Source organism: Saimiri boliviensis, chromosome 11, assembly GCF_048565385.1.
Source record: "Saimiri boliviensis isolate mSaiBol1 chromosome 11, mSaiBol1.pri, whole genome shotgun sequence".
In the NCBI taxonomy this organism is placed as follows: Eukaryota; Metazoa; Chordata; class Mammalia; order Primates; family Cebidae; genus Saimiri; species Saimiri boliviensis.
The window spans coordinates 66,377,207-66,396,752 of NC_133459.1; the positions used below are offsets into that span (position 1 = coordinate 66,377,207).

A 19,546-nucleotide genomic window follows, 5' to 3' on the forward strand; every position below is an offset into this window, starting at 1 on the left:
ACATGTAAAAATTCAAGTTTATTGGCATAGAATTGTTCATGTTATCCTCTTATTGACTTTGTCCATCTGTAATGAAACTTTGTAGTCTGTGATAATATCCCTTTTTGTTTTATTTCATTTTTGAGACAGGATCTCACTCTGTAACCCAGGCTGGAGTGCAGTGGTATGACCAGAGCTCACCGCAGTCTCAACCTCTCAGGCTCAGGCAATCTTCCTACCTCAGCCTCCTGAGTAGTTGGGACTACAAGTGAGTGCCACCAGGCCTGGATATTTTTATTTTTTGTAGAAATGGCATCTCATTATATTGCCAGGCTGCTCTCAAACTCCTGAGTGCAAGTGATCCTCCTTGGCCTCCCACAGTGTTGTGATTACAGGTGTGAACCACTGTGTCTGACCCTTTTTATTTTTCATAATGGTAATTTGCTCTTACTCTCTTGCTTGTTTGTTCCTACTCTTGCTTTTGATCTCTTTTCTTTCTCTTGATCATTCTTGCCAGCTTATCAATCTTATTGTACTTTTTTTTTTTTTTTTTTTTTGAGATGGAGTTTTGCTCTTGTTGCCCAGGCTGGAGTGCAGTGGTAGGATCTCGGCTCCCTGAAACCTCCACCTCCCAGGTTCAAGCAATTCTGCCTCAGCCTCCAGAGTAGCTGGGATTACAGGCATGCACCACCATGCCTGACTAATTTTGGATTTTTTAGGTGAGATGGGGTTTCTCCATGTTGGTCAGGCTGGTCTCAAACTCTCACCTCAACCTCCCAAAGTGCTGGGATTACAGGTGTGAGCCACTGCGCCTGGCCTTATTGTACTTTCTAATAAACAAACTTTTGGCCTACTGATTCTCTTTATTATCATTTGTATTATATTTCATTAATTTTTTTCTGCTTTAATTTTTTACCTCCTTCTTCTGTCTTTTTTTATTTAATTTGCCTTTCCTTTTCTAAAATCTTGAGTGGTATACTTAAGCCATTGATTTCCACTTTCTTTCATAGCATGCATTTCAGGCTGTAAATTTTATTCTAAGTATAGTTTAGCTATATCCCACAAGTTTTGATATTATCAATGTTTACATTCAATTAAACTATATTAATTGTGAGGGGTTTTTTGGAAATTTACAGGTAGTTTTAAAACTTCCAAGCATATGGGTATTTTACAGTTACCTTTGTAAAAATTGATTTTTAGCTTATTTCCACTATGGTCCAAATTTGTTGGAAATTGTCTTTCTGATCTTGGCCCTGCAATTCTGCACTGCCTTGGTACTTCTGAAATTACTGTGTTAAGCTGGGAATCATACAGTTGAAGAAAGTCATTACATTTGCTGGGAACACGTACTTTTGAAAGCTGAGCCAGTGGTTCTCAACCTATCAGATGCAACACTGCCATATTAAAGACATATATTTGCAATATTCCTCTTGCTATTCTAAAAAAATTATAGATAAAGTAAATTTTTTGGAAACAATACAATATCCTGTTACCTGGAGGATAAATAAGTAAAAAGTAATTTGTAACAAAATAATATGTTTTTCAAGCTGGAAATGTTCAGGCATGACTACACTAGAGACATGACCAGGTTGGCAGATGTTTTCCTCTACTTACATGGAGTAAATATGGATGTAAGAGAAGTAAGACAATACTGAAAGAATGTTTATTGTTGACACTTTTTCCTTATATGTAACATTTTGAGACAGGCTAAATGAGCATATTTGTGTGCATATACAAGTACAATCAATGTAACTGGCAACTGCGGATGCAAAGCTGATAAAGGTGTGCTGCCTTGTTGACTCAAATACCAGAAGCTGCGTTGTCATTGATGAAGGAATATTTCGAAGTGCTGAACAATTCTTGATAAAGTTCCGAAACAAACAAAGCACAATCTTCCCTCGATTTACATGGGAGTGGCATTCCTGGAAAATTCAGTACATTTTAAAACCATGCAAAATATCCTTTTAAAAAAATATGTAAGATGTAGTTTAGGACCGAGGCTCAGGTAACTATAAAATTTTTTACCTACATAAATTTCTAGTGGATTGTTTGAAATTTGCTTAGGACTATCTCCTTCATTGAGGCCATTTTCAGATTTCTTCCTTGCCCACTAAATCCCAATAGCACCTCCTCCCACTATCATTGTGACAATCAATTCCTTCACACCCAACAAATTTTTCAACACCTCCTGAGCAGCACTGCCATCCTTGTTGAGAATGTGTACCTAGTTCACCTTAAGATAGAACTGCTCCTCTAGGGTGGGCGCGGTGGCTCACGCCTGTAATCCCAGCACTTTGGGAGGCTGAGGTGGGTGGATCACGAGGTCAACAGATCGAGACCATCCTGGTCAACATATTGAAACCCCGTCTCTACTGAAAATACAAAACATTAGCTAGGCATGGCGGTGCGTGCCTGTAATCCCAGCTACTCAGGAGGCTGAGGCAGGAGAATTGCCTGAACCCAGGAGGCACAGGTTGCGGTGAGCCAAGATTGCGCCATTTGCACTCCAGCCTGGGTAACAAGAGCAAAACTCCATCTCAAAAAAATGAACTGCTTCTCTCATCCCTACTTTCTCTCCCAAATTCCATAAAAGCCCAGCACAGGCACTGGGGGATACAGCAAACAATTTAGGAGGATTTCCATCTTTAAATTTATTTTTAATATTACTTTTTAAATGTCTTATCATCTTCGAAAAAGGATGTTTTGGTGAACTGCAAAGAAATATACTCATAGACAGGAAAGATATCTGGTGGGGTGAAAAACAGGCAGGCAGAATAAAGCTGAAAGCTGAACCTATTATCTAAAATACACACCCAGGGCTTGTACACTCAATAAAGTTGAGAAGTAACTGGGTTGTCAATTTAAAGAGGGATACTTGATCAGATACACAATTCTATGTTAAGATTAAAAACAAATTCTAGTCGTCCTTCAGTACCTGTAGAAGACTGCCTCTAGGACCCTTGTGTCAAAATCCACAGGTGTTCAAGTCTCTATGTAAAATGGCACAGTATTTGCATGTAAAATGCACTTCCTCTTGTAGCCTTTCATCTCTAGATTGCCTGTAATACCTAATACAATATCAATACCATAGGAATAGTTGTTATACTACATTTTTCAATTGTATCATTTTTATTGTTGTATTGTTATTTTGTATTTTTTTAGAATATTTTCCATCCACAGTTGGTTGCAGAACCTGCAGATACAGAGGACTGACTATCCTTTCAAGGTAAGGACGTGGACTCTGGACCCAGACTGCCTACATTCAACTTGGCTTCACTTTTCCAAGCTGTGGGACCTTGAGGTAATCACCACATGCTTCTGTCCTCTTACCTATAACCGGATAATATCACTGCTCTAACATAGATCTATTGGGAGGATGAGATAAGTTTATGTATGTAAAGTGCTTAGGACAGTATACAGCAGTTACTTGTAAGCACTGTATAAACATTTGCCAAATAAGCAGAAAAATTGATCAGAGAAAACGCAGTTTTTCCTAGAAGTTTCTTTTACTAGTAGTTATGGAATTGAATAACCTAGATTGAAAACTCAGAGGAAACTTGACATTCATCAGTTCTAACCTGCTTGTGCTACACTGCAGGAAACTGCAGCCAGAGACTGGAAGCCTAGAGGCCAAGCTCACATATCAGCTGAGGATCCACAAGTTAGCTGTGGATCACGGTCCCCGGGCTCCTTTCTGCTGCTCTTTCCGATATGTCAGCCTGGAGCGGGCCTGGGGAGGGGTGCAGAGAAGCAGCCTATTATCTCTCCTGCCCAGAGTGTCCACAGGTTCCAAAATCCCACCTTCCCCCAACCACGCTAGAACACCCCAAACTCCCATTTCTTCCTAAGGACAGAGAGCAAAGAATAAATTAGGTGTGAAGGACCCCTAGACTCAAACCCTCAAGGAATAGGCAAACACATAGTAGAGTTCCTTTAAATATAACAAATCTCCGACCTTGGGTGAGGAGGGGGAATGGGTAGATGGGAAGCAAGGGTTGTAAATTTAGAATTTAAAATTGAACTGTCTATACTTGCAGAGTCTGGGCACTTTCCAGATGTGAGACTGCACACAAAATGTGCTCTCCCATGTAATGTGTTCGTTATGGCTGCTGGGAGCTGCAGACTCCTCTGCACACAGAGGTGTAGGTAGTTAGACTTGTGTTTTCCGGGAAGCAAAGGCAAGTAAGGTGTGTTTACCACGGGCCAGCTACATGCCTTTGGTATTCCATTTGACACCCTTCTCCCTCTGTTAGAGGAAATGTCTCTTCTCTTGCCCTCTGGGCGATTGGGGGCCAGCTACACCCCTTTGGTATTCCATTGGACACCCTCCTCCCTGTTAGAGGAAACATCTCTTCTCCTGCCCTCTGGGGGATTGGGAAATTATTTCCTGCCCCTCCCTCTTTTACTTTTTCTCAAGGAAAAGGATCAATTTTCTTCTTGGTGAGGTTGGAGAAGGGTTCTAAACATGGACTCTCTTTTTCAGGCTGACTGCATACAGGGTGAGACTTTTTTTTTTTTTTTTTTTTTTTCATTCCTTCTGCTTTCCTATGGGAAGAACAGTTGAATCCCAGCTCGGGACCTGGAGGCTGATGTCTGTCTTCTTGCTCTCCAGAATTCATTGATTTGAGGCACGCGTCTGACCTCCATGTTTCTGCACCACAGACTCAGTTCTTTTCGCGTGCAGGTCCAGACTCAGCTGAGTCTGTATCATTTTGAAGGTCATCTGTTTGCAGGTCCCCTTTCAGGACTCCTACTTAACAACCAATAAAGCTGCTCTATTCATCTGTGTTTGGCTGAAATATCACTATTTCTCAATTGGTTCAGGACTAGAGAAGCTCTACTACCCAAGAGTTGAAATGGGTTTTAAAATGTAATCCAAGGCCGGGCGCGGTGGCTCAAGCCTGTAATCCCAGCACTTTGGGAGGCCGAGGCGGGTGGATCACGAGGTCAAGAGATCGAGACCATCCTGGTCAACATGGTGAAACCCCGTCTCTACTAAAAATACAAAAAATTAGCTGGGCATTGTGGCGCGTGCCTGTAATCCCAGCTACTCAGGAGGCCGAGGCAGGAGAATTGCCTGAACCCAGGAGGCGGAGGTTGCGGTGAGCCGAGATCGCGCCATTGCACTCCAGCCTGGGTAACAAGAGCGAAACTCCATCTCAAAAAAAAAAAAAAAAAAAAAAAAAGTAAGCCAAGCATCTTGTCGCATTCCCCTCCTGCCGGCTGACCTTCCCAGACCCCACCCAGCTTGTGGCCGAATAATGATGTGCATTGCCCAAGGCGGCTTGATTGCCTGGTCTGTCAGCTGGAAGAGTGGGCTCTGCACCTGACCTCACTGTGTCTCCGCTTTGTCCAAGTAGACCCCTTGCCTTCAATTGTTCTATGCCTAATGTTTTCACTCATTTAGAAACACCTGCATCTTTCTTTCCTTGGCAGTGCTCAGAACCCTTTTCTTTGCTGTGGGCACTGTCACCAGTGTCTTGAGATATGTTCCTGTTGTGGATCTGACCCCAGTGGACGGGAACCGGCCATCGTCCCTGCGGAACGTAGGTCTGCTGCCTCCCTGCCTCGCATTCTTTCTGCTCCCACCAGGGTGCATACGTCTGTGAATTACATGGCTGGACTTCCCTTAATATCGGACTCTATTAACTAGAACAATAGTTTTATCTCATCCTGTGATTCAGAGACGGTTGCTAGGGAAACCAGTGGGGATAGGTTTAATCTGTAAATCCTGTAATTGCCCTAAATTAGCAGCAATTTATGCTCTTGCTTCAAAAGGATTTGGACTGAGCCGACTGGGAAGCAGGTGAGGGGGGGAAGAATAGTCACAAGTTGGCTCCCCTTGTGATCTGTTCACAGTCCTCATACGGTGTTTTTTCCCACTGCTTTGCCAAAAAAGCTAAAGGGATTAAAGAGGGAACACTGCGGTGCTCTTCTAATGGACCAGGAAAGCTAGAAAAGCAAAATAATGTAGTCCTTCTCTTCTTATAGATTCAAGTGGTCAGAGCTGAGTGACTGGAGGCTGCAGTGCTGCTGATGGAGAGAGATAAGAGGCAAATAATCCATTTTATTTTAAAATGGATTCAGAATTCTGTAACTGTAGTTTGTAGGGAGCTACGAACTCCAAATGAGGAGAAGCGTGATATTTGGAGAGTCTTATCTTCAGAAGAGATGGGTGGTCTAAGCGTAGGAGCAGAGAGTCGGGTTTGGAGGCGCGCCCAGCATCGTCCCTGCCGAGCTTTCCTTAATCCACAGCAGTATTCAGTGGGTCACCTACACGCTGCTTGGGCACTGCCAAAAATGAAGAGCTCGCTCCTTCCCAGGGCAGCCCTTTTTGTTTTAAAACAGCCCTGATTGTTAGGAAATCTGCCTTCAATTGAACTGAAAAACAGGGTGCCAGGGCAGGGGGGCACTGGTCCTCCTTCACTTGGCTGACTGGCTGAGCTCACAGAGGTTTCTTCATGAGATATGCCCTGCCTGTCACAGTGCCCAAACCCAGCAAGCCACACCGGCTTAAGGGCCCAGAACTATCCAGGCAGTTGAAAAGTCCCATTTTGAGGCACAGGAGTAAAGCAGCAGGGAAAACACTGAACATTCCTTGATGTAGTGTTTGATTAAGAATAAAGGGCACAGCCTCTGTCTCTCGGGGCCCTGCAGTGTTTGTGATTAAAAAAAGCAAAATCAAAGTGCAGAGCCTGTTGCCCAGGATAAATGTCACATGCAACTCTTCTTTATACAAAATGGTTCTGAAAATCATCACTACCATTATCAGTGGAGATGACTCAGTATTCCAGACCGAGTCAGTTATGCAAAGTCCAGGGAGTTCATTGTGCTATCTTTTGGAAACATACGAGTTCCATGAATGCAGCTGAATATCACATTTGCTCTGGGAAGCTGCATCCCACTAGTGACACATGTGGAGCGCTACAGTCAGTGAAAACTTGCAGGGTATTTCTCCTTTGTAGGTGCAATATCACATGATCACTAACCCCAGCTCTATTGGGACGATGGTGTCCAGGGTGCCTCCTAGCTCCTTGCTCGCTTTTGCTGTCAAGTGTGTAAGTTCACCTTTTGCATTTTAAAATTCAGGATGGCAGGCTGGTGCGATAGCTCCCACCTGTAATCCCAGCACTTTGGGAGGCTGATGCAGGAGGGTCTCTTGAGCCCATTTGATCAAAACCAGCCAGGGAAATACAGGGAGATCTCATCTCTACTACAAATAAAAATAAAACCTTAGCCAGGTGTGGTGGTGCAGGCCCATAGCCCCAGTTACTCATGAGCCTGAGGTGGGAAGATGGCTTAAACCTGGGAGGTCAAGGATGCAGGTAGCCATGATCATGCCTCTGCACTCCCGCCTGGGCAAAAAAATGAGACCCTGTCTCAATAAAGTAAACTTTAGGATTGCGAGGATTGCAACCTGCTGCCTCTGGTTCTTTGTTACCTGTCCTGGTCTTTGAAGTCTCAGGAGGTCACTGCCCGTGTGTAAAGTTGATGTGTCTACATGGTCCCATTCTCTTCAGTTCTAATTTATCCAGACCAGCATGTTTGATGAGGTTAGATGTCAGATCGACCCTTTATTAATGTCTATTCTTTCTCTTCCAATTCATTGACAGAAAAGTTGGAGGAAAGTCAGGAGCTGGAGAGTTTCCTTTCTCAGATCTGTTGAAGCGGCATGATTAGTTTATCTAACAGTAGACTGCCCTTGTGAGAGGTAACAATGCAAAATTTTGGAAAAAGACATCTAACCTGAGTGCTTATATTTTGCCTTGTTTCGTACTACTAGTTTTTATGCTACTTACTTGTTTTAAAACAGAGATTTATAAAAAAAATAGGCACAATTTGCTAAATTCTCATTCGATTCAGTTACTCTTAATGGCAAGTCTAGGTTTACATGCCACAAAGCCATAACCAGTGTGCACCTCATCGTAGAAAAAGAATCCAGGAAGAATGAAATGGTTTTGAGTAGCAACTTGGAAAATTCCTAACTATGAAACAAAGGCAGAAATCACTGTTAGAAGGTCCTTGGCTTTCCAGAAAGTCCAAAGCTCAAATGAAAAAGGCATCTTGGTTTTCTCTATGAACTCTGCTCAAGGTTTACTAAGAAACTACCTACCATGTAAAACTGGGAAATACACGAAAGATGTATTTCTTGGAAGGGAGGGGTGTTAGTGACTTCAGCCTCAGGTTAAAGGAGCTAGAACATGCCTGAACTGCTAGGAATGAGGGGTGGAAAGATGGGTCTGGGTTCTGGGGCTGCATCCAGGGAAAGCAGGTCAGTACTGCACATCTAACACCTGGTGAGTGGAAAGACACATGTCAGGAGAGAAGAGGGAAAAGGAAGGAATTCCCTGGGCCCCACAAAGAGAAGGACAAGGGATTGATGTGAGGGCGTGAGGGGTCAGAGAAGAGAAAAGATAGTGATGCATAATCACTTTTCTCATTTTTCCTTCAGAATAATGACCTAAAACTTAACATTGGTCCCTGCAATCAAAGTTTTAATACAAAAAACCAAGTCCGTGGCCCTGACATTCCAGAATTCCTTGGTGTGGAGTTAGGACTAGGAAGAATCATAGCCAAAAACAACTAACAGTAACTCCCATAGCAATGCTCTATATCTAAGATGTAGATACATCCATCATATATGCACTCTGGAGTGGTTTATGAAAAGGCCCTTGGAACCATTCCTAAAGAGATAAATGACAGTGCAAGGCAGCCGGACTCAATGGCCAGGAGGGGAGTTAGCAGTGAGTGCTCCTGGGCAGATGCTGAGGCTGGGTGGGCAGAAAGTATGTGAGGGGGGCTAAGGGAGCCCTCAGTGGGTCTGGGTGATAGTGTCCTCAGAATTTCTCAGTGTGTGTGACCTCTGCAGTTTGACTGTCTCTAAGGGAAGTTTGGACGATAAAGACAGCATCTCTGGGTAAGAGGTAAGACACCAGACCAGTGTCCTTCAGGTCCGGGACCCCCACAGAGTAACAGCCGGGAAATCGTACTGTTACTGCAGGCAGAGCAATCAAAATTCCATTCCAGAAACGTGTCCCTTGGGAATCTAGGTACCTGCCACTCGCTCACTGTTCAATGGTAGCAGATATTTCAGTCTAGGCCGCTCAGTGCTTCTCATGCATAGACAGGCTGCTTCCCACTTCGCCAACCAAGAAGCACCTGGAAACGTGTGTGTGTGTGTGTGTGTGTGTGTGTGTGTGTGTGTGTGTGTGTGTGTAGAGGCTACTGGTATAAAGTGTCCAGGACCAGAGATGCTTCGTGAAATGCAAGTTCCGTTCCTCAGAGCAAATACGGACTCCACTATAAAACAGTATGCTTTGGACCCTGTCAAGAGGAAGTTCCCTTAGAAGAACTAAATATACTTTAAGTCGGTTTCAGTTTAAATATTTATATTCCAATGTTTTCTGCTTTTAAATTTAAAAGCTCTCAAAGTTAGAAACTACAGATTAGCGTAAAGAAAAATGATCAACATAATCCTTATTCCTACTATTTATTAATATGTCGATATCTATTACTATGTCAATGTCTTTCCATTTATGAAAATAAAACAAAATTATATACACTATATTTTTAGCCAGCTCTTTTTAATTACTACATTGTGAATAATCTTCATTGTCTTTTGTATTTAGTTGCTGCCTAATACTGTATTTTATGGCTGTACCATTGTTTATCCTCCATTTTTAAATAGCTAGGTAGGTTTTTTGTTTTTGTTTTTGTTTTTTTTTTTTGCTGTTAACACAATGTGGCAATTTATTTTTTCTTCAGAAGGGTTTTTTATTGTCAAGAGAGCAAAAGGATGTTTAACAGCTGAAAGGTAAGAGAGCAGATACGAGTGACAAGAGTTCAGGATCTGCTATCAGAACACATTGCTGCAAGTCCCAGCTCTGCCACTTACTAACCATGTGACCTTAAGCCAGTCAGCTGAATCTCTCTGTGCCTCAGTATCCCCATCTGTAATATGAGAATAACAATACAGGTCAGCACAGGAGATTAACTGAGGAAATACACGTGAAAGTGCCTTTTAACTGTACCTTGCTATGAGAGAGATGGGGGGAAAACATTATCTTCCATTTACTGTGAATCGCTCATATGCCAGGCATTTTCCTGCATCTTACATGCTTTATTTTATTTGATCCTCATGGCAAACCTGTAAGGCAGGGGCTATTGTTTATTACCGACATGTTACACAGAAGGAAATGAGACACGGGGATGATCTACCCCATCATAGGCACAAGGGGAGGAGAGGCAGAACAGAGATTCAGACCCAGGTCTGCCGGACCCGCATCCCAGGCTCTGAGGTGGATACAGGGCAGAAGAGAAGCGCACTCCACAGTGTGGCAGAAGGACAGCTCCAGAACCTTCCAGACCCAGCTCCCAGGGAGATGAAGAGAAGCACTGGCTGGGGACATTCCTGAGGCCAAAAAGCTTCTGACAGCCTGCTCACAGTCTTGATTCAGTAGGTCTTTTATTAGTCTTTAAAATGGGGACCACAGTCCTCATATGTGTACAATATTTGTGCATTCCAGAGTGCTTTCCCTCCGACAATAGCTCTGTGCCGTGAGTGAGGCAGGAATCTCATGGGGGAGCCGTGGCTCTTAAAGCATCATCTTACACCTTAGGACAGGGAAAAATGGAACTCTGGATGCCTGGTCCCAAATCACTTGAAATTTGAATAATCCCAGCTTATTGGAAAAGAAACCTGGCTTTTCTACTTGGTATCTGTGTAGCTTTGGGTAATTAATTTCATTTCTCAGATTTTCAGTTTCTTCATTTCTTAAAGGAGATCAAAAACAGGAATAATGTTTATGTCGAGGATTGTCCGAAAATCCAAATGAGGTAATGGAGGATATTAAAAATGCCTACCACTGTGTCCCTCCCACCCCTAAGGCATGTACCCACGCCAGCCACCCAGCCCCTAGTGTGCTATGACCTATACCAGATGCCCCTTCCCACTCCACTGTGGGTGACTGGACTTAAGTGGGCAATTCGCTTTGAAGGAATACATCAAATGCTGAACTGAATCACTTGTATTCTGCTTTTGGCATTTTTTTTCCACTGAGAACTGAGTTTTTAATTCTACTTAGTTTTCATTGATTTTAACTTAATAGCCACAGGGAGCTAGGGGTGACCAAAATGTACAGCTCATGGTTATAAGTTTATTCTCTGGGAAAAGTAAAACAGAAGTCAAAGAACGTTAAACAAAAATTGAGAGCTTTTCTTATCATGGGGAAAATTGGCACACTAAAGATGCCATTGGACTCCGAGAAAGGCCAAAAGAAATAAAACAGGAGGGAAAGAAATAGTAATGCCTGGAGGGGCCCATGTTAGCAGAATTCAATATGAAAGTATTAAAGAGAATTTCTGGTACTGTGAAGAATGAAATATTATGAAATGTTTCATACTATAAAATAAAGACAACCTGACAAAGCATACTTTCAATTTTCTTCCCAGGCTTGCAACAAGTTATGTACTACTCTTGCAGTACCACCTTCACCCCCCAAAAAGACCGGAACATACAGCAGTAAGTGCCAAGCATAGGTGAAAGGCAGGGTTGCCCTGCTGGCCAGCTGATGTTAAAACTGCAATCAAAAGCCAGCTAATAAGATGGAGAGATTAAGCCTGGGATCCCAGTGGTGGGCTAAAGTTTTTATAGGTGAGTAACCCTTTGGCTCTCAACAAAAACATATCTCCTCTCTAGAGAAAATCTTCCTCAGTTTGGGTCCTTAGATTTCTATGGATTAAGCAACAATATATAAGCTCCCGATAAAATATAATCAATGAAATATAATCAAACACACAAGAAAGAAACCACTATAAGCAAGAGGCAGAAGAGATGAGGCATGCTATATTTTAACCTCTAAGAACTTTAAATATTGGAATGATAATATATGAACTGTATAATAGTTATAAAATTCATTCAAAAAATATAAAGTCACTAAAATATAATATCATTGTATATAAAAGAATAAGCATGCAATGATAGACTATAAAAAATGAAATGGTAGATTTGAAAAAGACTTAAACATAACTTTTAGAAATGAAAAAATGTTATTAAAACAGCGGAAAAAGGAGTTAGTGAAATAGAAAATAGTGTTCAAGAAATTAAACAGAATATAGCACAGGAAAATAAGATGATAAATAAGAAAGAAGGATCAATAATCATTATAGGTTTCAAATAAAGATAATAGATTGAACACATACATCTAATTTTACTCCCTTCCACAAACCTATTAAAACTACAGCAAAGGGACTTTAAACAATCATGAAAACCCACAAGGATGGGCAAAATAAGAGATGAGACAACAGCCACAAACTTCTGGAAAATGGAAGGCAAATGAAGAACTGGTAACAGTGTTATCAGAGCTAAGAAAACCAAATCCTAAATTGGTGGTGGGGAAATCATTGAATCAACTAAATTTGCATTGGAACACAGCATAAAGAAAAAGTAAAAGAAAGAATAGAATACAGTAAGGAGCATAACTTAGTATAATAGGAATTAAAGATAGAGAACTACCAAATCAAAAGTTCTTTAAAAAGACTATTAAAAATAGATTAGTAAGAATAAGAAAAGAGAAGGTATAAATAGGTATGAACAAAGGAACATATCTACAGATAGGCAACATTAAATTTTAAGATTTTAAAAAGACTTAAGCTTAAAAAATATTTGAAGTACAAAAAGATAGTAAGAATAATCTAGACTACTTTATGTCTATGCATCGAAAACAATTTAGAATGCCCAGAAAAATATAACTTATTAAAGTGATTGAAGAAGAAATGAAAAACCTAAATAGCTTTATAATCATTAAATAAGTTAAAACAGTAGTCTAAAGTTTTTCTGCAAAGAAAATAAAAATTTCAATTATTTTAGTGATGTTATTATTACATTAAATAGAAAAACAAAAGAAGAGCTAAGACATTCTGAAGACAAACAGGATTAAGGAATGCTTTTCTATATTGCAAGTCATATTAAAAAGCTAACGTAATTAAAACAGTATGGTTTTGAAGTAAGGATAATCAAATTGACCAATGGAACAGACTAAGAAGCCCCCAAATCTCTCTCTCTCTCTCTCTCTCTTTCTCTGTGTGTGTGTGTGTGTGTGTGTGTATGTGTGTGTGTGTGTGTGTATATATATATATATTTGCTATAAACATATAAAATATATTTTTATAAGTATATATAAACATATGTAAAATATACTTTTATAAATATAAACATATATAAAATATATGTTTATATTTTATTTCTATATATATTATTTCTAAATATATTTTATTTCTATATATAAACAAAAAGTTTATATTTATCTTATTTCTATATATAAACAAAATATATGTTTTGCTCTATATAAAATATATGCTTATATAGAGAGAAATAAATTTATGTTTATTATATATAAAATATAAATATATATAAAAACATTTTATGTTTATTATATATAAAATATATAAATATATATATTTGCTCAGTGAAGGATGTTGTGTTGTAGATCATGAGTGGCTCATTCAATACATGGCGCTGAGAGCATCAGTTATCACATAGAAAAAAAATTAAAGAAGCTCCTTATTCTCTAATATACAAAAATTAATTTTTGATGGAATAGAATTTTAATATAGAAGGCAAAAGTATAAAACTTTTAGAACTTTTAGAAGAAATTTAGAATATTTTATAATCTTGGAATTTATTTAAAGAACTGTTTAAAAAGACACAAGAATTACTCATTAAAGAAGAAAACATTGGTAAATCAACTGTACAAATATCATCAGAAGGTACCATAAATGAAAACATAATGAATTCATATCCAGATTAATCTTGATCATGGTCTTAATACTTCCAGCTTCCAGAACTGTAGGAAGTAAACGTCTGTTGTTTTAGCCACTCCGTCTACAGTATTTTTGTTACAGTAGCTTGAGCTAGGACAGCCTTACATAAGCCTTTGGGGACCAAAGATGAACCTACATCAGTTGGTTCTAGAATGTTCTGTGGTTTCAATGTAGAAACCTAGAGAATAACTAAGGCTGGGAGAAAGAAGGACCACACTGGCAGGAGAAGTTGGTGACAAGAGGTAAGAAGTGGGCAGCCTGGGTGCGAATTCTTGTTTTTTCCTTCCCTGTCCTCCTGGCCCTGGCCAAATCACTGGGCCTGTTGTCTTTTCTGTAAAGAGAGGGGCTCAGTTCTCATTTGGATTCAACCTTTCTAACTGAGCATTTAAACATGGAGGAGGAAGTTGTCACAAGGATTGAGGAACCCTGCTGGCTAAATATCCTCCAATGTGTGAGACAGCTGTATCCTAAATGCCAGTGTGCCAACTGAGAAACATAATCTCTAACGATGTGCTGGTGGGTCAGAAAACATTTGGATACATGCAGGTCTCCACCCAAACCCACGGATCAGATGGCTGCTTCCAAACATGAGGCTCTTTAGGGCTGCAGATGAGATGCTCTGTTCTCATTTATGTCCTGCTGGGGTGCTGACTCGTCCTTGCAGGAATAAGATTTAGCTGAATTTGATTGAAGTGGACAGTTACAAACCATTTGCTCCCTTGTTCTGACAGCCAGCAGGAGCAGAAAAATGGCTTGCTCTGGTACTAACTTCCATTCTCAGAACCCTGCGTGCAGTGCTTTTTCATCGCTGTGTTCAAAGCTAAGCAGTGCCCTCCTCGGGACACTCTGGGAATGTACAGTATTAGCTGCTCCGAGAAAATGCTTTGGCCACAAGGTGAAAATATGTCTCTGGCTGTGGCTTGAGCCAACTGGGTCAGTGCCAGCCTGTGCAGATGTCTCTGTGAACAGAGGAGTCCCTCTGGGAGAAGGCAGCTCATGCTAGGGTGCATAGATTGACGAGAGGAGTGAGAACTGTATTTCTGAGCTTACTCGCTTTCCTGGCCAGGTGCTCTTGTGCATTGCACAAGCTGTACAACAATACCTAGCGGCTGGACCCTCTCATTCTATACCAGTTTGGCCATCTACATTTGGCTTCATTCAGGAGGCTGTCTCCCCATGGTTGCCTAAACTCAAAAGCAAAATGTGTGGGTCCCACCTACTTCTCAGGCTCCAGTTCCGAAGAACGGGCCCAGGTATCCAGACTCCATGGCCTAATATTCACTGCTACGTACACTCTGGTTCCAATTTGCTCGTCTACTCACTGTACCCCAGACTCTGCTAAACAGGCTACTTTAGTTATTGCCTCCCAAATAATGCTTGCCAAGTTGCATCTCCAGATTCTCATATTCTTCACATATCCTCACCTTTTACCCAGCTATTTGAAGGCTTGGCGCATTTTCAGTTCTCTGGGAAGCCCTCTCAATTGCCCCCCCTCAGGAACTACTGAAAAATGTCATAATACCTCCCATTGGTCACTGACTGCATAGCTCATGTGTTGGGAACCTTGAGTCTTAGGATTTTAAGTTCCGTGAAGGTGGGAACCTAATGAGAAGCCTTGGCCTTGAGGCCCCTCTACTTAAGAATCATTTCAAGCAATTACCATGGAAACAAATACCTGTCCTCTTGGATCAAAACAAACAAACAAACAAACAAACAAACAAAAGCTGTTAAAGAGCAAGGAATTTGGCGCCCTGCCTAGCTTGGCAGTGAGAGCGTCAGAACAGGGTTGAGGCCAAATCCATGAACCTCATTTAGTTAGTTGCCCCTGAACTTGGCGTGGAATGCCTTGGCCCATGTTAAAGAAAGTGCTTCACTCTGGGGACACTGGTCAGCCTGAGGCCCGTGCTCCTTAGTGCCACCACAGGAAGCCTTCTCTCTCCCTCTGAGACCATATTGACTGAAGCTCTGGGCTCACTCACTTCCTGAGTCATCCAACCTCACGTGGCCGTAAAAACATCCATGTCCTTATAGGTGGAGGCCTTACAGATAGGTTATTGAGTCAGATTTGTGGGTTTGGGAAAGAGATGCTTTGGATGGTTTTAAAAGCTTTGGTGAGTTTGCGGAAGTCCTGGCCTCAAGTCCACCACCACTCAGAACAGTGACTGTTTCAGAAAATGCCTGGAAAAGAGCATCTCTTTGCTGAATGACCTTAGTAGTGTACTCATTCCCCAGGTAAATACTGAGTCACTCTGTGTTCCAGGCACAGTTCTAGTTTCTGGGAATATACCTGGGAGCAAAACAGACAGAAATCCTGCCCTTAGGGGCCTCCACTCCAGCTCCTGGTTAAGTCTGTTTTTCACATGATCCAAGCACTTTGGCAGGTGTTTGGTAGGAGGGATGGCACGGGAGCCCCTTGGGTAGGGGACATGGCAGACACCTCTCTTAGAAACATTGCCTCAAGCCTCATTGTTCAAATCTGGTGTGTGGACCACGGCATCCGCACCTCCAGGGATCACGGTAGAAATGCACCATCTCATGCCCTTCCCAAGACATTCTGAGAGATTGCACTTTGTAATAAGATCCCAGGTGAACTGTGTGCAGGGAAAGGCTTAAAAAGCCTTACTGCCAGACACCAAATCCCACGAGCTGTCCTGCAGTAAAAGGGAGCAGAATGAGAAAATGCATTTGGGAAAGCGCATCCCATGCCTCCCTTGCAGATTCGGAAAGGCTGTGGGCTGAAGACTGAGACCCCCTCAGAAAGCAACGTGCTTAAAAATCCAATGTGCCTCCGACGTCTTTGATGGCTCAGCCACAAACTACCGACTGTAATCACTCAACAGAGCCAGCATCCTGTGAAACACACCTTGGGAAAATCTGTAGTGGACCCTCTGGCATTCACAGATGCAACTTTCTTGGCTTCAGTGACTGCAGGTGGAGCGAGCCCATGGGGTGATAACTGGCAGTTTTGCTGAGGAACAAATCTGAATCATGGCTATTGCCAGGCTGGGACTCTGGGCCAAGGTCTCAGCTTGGGATAGGGTGAGGGTGGGAGGGCTAGAAAGATCGAGGGGACCCAGAGACTGCCAACTGCTGGTTAACTTGTGGCATAAGGAGGATAGATACAGAAAACACTGCATTCCATAGCTGAAATGTGTATCTGGAGAAATATAGGAGCCAAGAAGCATGCCCTATTTGTTATTTGGGAGATTCAAGGTCATGGCTATATATATTCCACAGGTGTCAAGAATCTGTGATGATGATGATGATGATGATGATGATGATGATGGCAAAGACAAGGACAGATAACTTTTAAAAACTTACTATATACCAAGCACTGTCCTAATTCATATGTTCCCTACAGCGAGGCTAAGTGGTAAAATCCTCATTTCTGCAGATGGAGAAACTGAGGCACAGCTCTGGCTCCTTATTTTAATCCCTTTCGTGCTGAATATGACTAGGTGACAGGCAACTGACTGGCACAGACTGAACTGGCCAGATGATGGAGCGGCCACTTTATCCCCCTAGCCAGCCCCCGAAGGCTGAGAGCCTTGCTCAGAGCCCCATCCCGGAAGTGGGCAAGATTCAAATTTGTGTCTTAGCAAAACTGCCACTCAACACACCATGGGCTTATTCCTTCTGGAGCAGGGTAAAGAATACAGAATCGCCTTTGGAGGAATGTCCACACTGTTCCCAATTTGTGGGTGCCACTTAGGTGTGAAGCAGCCCTAACTGGGCAGGTACAGGCTGGAGTGACCTCAGAGCCGGGTCTGGGAGGGGACCCCTGGTTTGCTCTGGGCCAGGCATAGAAGACTCAGCACAGTGCTGGACTGTAGGGAGGACTACGCTTGGATTGTAAGGTCTGGGATCTCGTCACAATGCTGGTCTGCAGCCGCTGTGTGGCCTGTGACAGGGCTCTTTCCCTCGGTCTGTCTTCTCAGTGTGTGAAAATAGAGATGCACCCCCCACACCTGGTCCTGGGCTGGACCTCGCGTTTCAACTCAATGACTGCTTTTCAGGAGGTCTCTCCAGGGCTCTTTGGGGGTTATGGCTGCTCCAGGCTGGCAAATCCAGATCATGTGAGAGGTGGTTTAACGCTCCCTCTCTCAGGGACATACAGAAGATCTGCTGCTTCCAAATCGCACCAACACCCACGCCTAGAACCCTTGTAATGAAGCTGGAACTCCTGCGGTGTGGTCAGACAAACCCAAGGATAAACTGCCCCTGCTTCTTGGGATGACACTGGGAATTTGCCGTTCTTCACTAGGCAGTCCCTCGGGCCTAGAGCATTCAGTTTAGGTTTCTCTCACTTTGAGACAAAGTATAGGGTGGTGATAATGAAGTCAGCAGGGCACAGCCTTGAGTGCTGGCTGTGTGACCCAGGACAAGTCACTCAACCTCTCTGAGCTCCAGTGTGCTCATTGGTAATTGGTATAAATGAACGTACGTATGTCATGGGACTGCCCTGAGGTGCTAGCACATTATCAGTGCTTTGTAAAGAGCAGCTATTACCCTTGCTGTTGACTGGACATTGGTTATGAGAGGGGAATAGTTTTAAAATTTGCTTTTTAAAAAACATCAACAAATTTCTGAAGGCATTTTCAATTGAAACTTTAAAACGTATTTTTCTCTTCTTATAAAGTTAAAATTTTGTATGAGGTTAGGCACAATTTTTTAATTAAGAAATGGCAATCAACGGCTTCTAAAGCATTCTGAGGCCTCCCTTGGCGCTCTATTCCACTCGTCTTCCACCCTCTCCCTCCTGGCAGCAGTCGCCAGCATTGTTGTATGGCTCACCCTGGAGGCCGGCACGCTCTGCGCCTCCTGGTCAGGAGCTGCCAGCTCTCCCCTGCAGCTGAAGCCCTCTTGCTGTAAGTTGTCTCTTTGTCCCAGAGCACTCACCCTAACGGAGAAATCCCTCATTTCTTCATTAATTTCCAGGTTGCTCCCTGCCCATTAATGTGGAGCTGGAGAAGCAGGGCGCACAAGACCTTACAACAGGGACCGGGAGCAGCAGCTCCGAGATTCAGCCCAACTTTGGCTTCCTTGTCCCAGGGCCAGCATCAGGGAGGGAGGAAGAGGACAGAGACAACCATCAGCAGGACCCGTGTAAGCACACACTTCTCATGCAGGGCTCCTCTGACCACCACAGGGGGTAAGGCCAGAAGACCAGTCCCGTGTTTTTGCTTTTTCATCTGACAATGGCACTATCTGTACAAAATTTTGGGCAGGAAGGGCAATGCATCTATCAGAACTCACTGGTGACAGGAGCAGCAGGAGCTAAATTGGCTGAGCTGAACCAGGCTGTTACTTCCTAGCTGTGTGACCCTAGGGAAATCACCCAACTTCTCTGTGCCAACAATTGTGCCTACCTCGCAGGATTCATTTAAGGAGTAAATAAGTCGATAAATATCAAGTGATTAAAATCCTACCTGCCACATCCATAGCAAGGACTCTATATATGCTAGATAATATGTTTGTTGTTGTTAAGCCTCATGAAGGCAGGAGTCTTTGTCTATTTTGGTTGCTGGTCTGTGTTAGAACAGTGCCTCATCTTAATAGGCGCTCTCTGAGCCGTTGTTGGGTGAATAAACCGATTTTCAAGGTAAAACTCTTGCAATACAGCCATTGTTTATGTTGGCCAGCAGAGGGCAGCAAATGGCTGTGACTGATTAACTGTGGGCAAAGGTGGTTTTAATTCTGAAAGCTACCAGAACTGTCCCTCCTGAGCCAGTTCGGGGAATACGAG

At 42.6% G+C, this 19,546-nt stretch overlaps 1 protein-coding gene across 2 annotated transcripts in view; it reads right to left on the reverse strand.

Moving 5' to 3' along the window:
* Positions 1 to 506: 506 nt before the first annotated feature.
* WLS (Wnt ligand secretion mediator) overlaps positions 507 to 19,546 on the reverse strand; it is a 127,293-nt gene continuing 108,253 nt past the window's right edge. For both annotated transcript variants that reach the window (XM_039473620.2, XM_074380998.1), the window contains one exon: positions 507 to 1,901. In XM_039473620.2, coding sequence (XP_039329554.1) covers positions 1,780 to 1,901 — 122 coding nt within the window. In that variant the 3' untranslated portion in view covers positions 507 to 1,779. The remainder of the gene's footprint in view (positions 1,902 to 19,546) is intronic.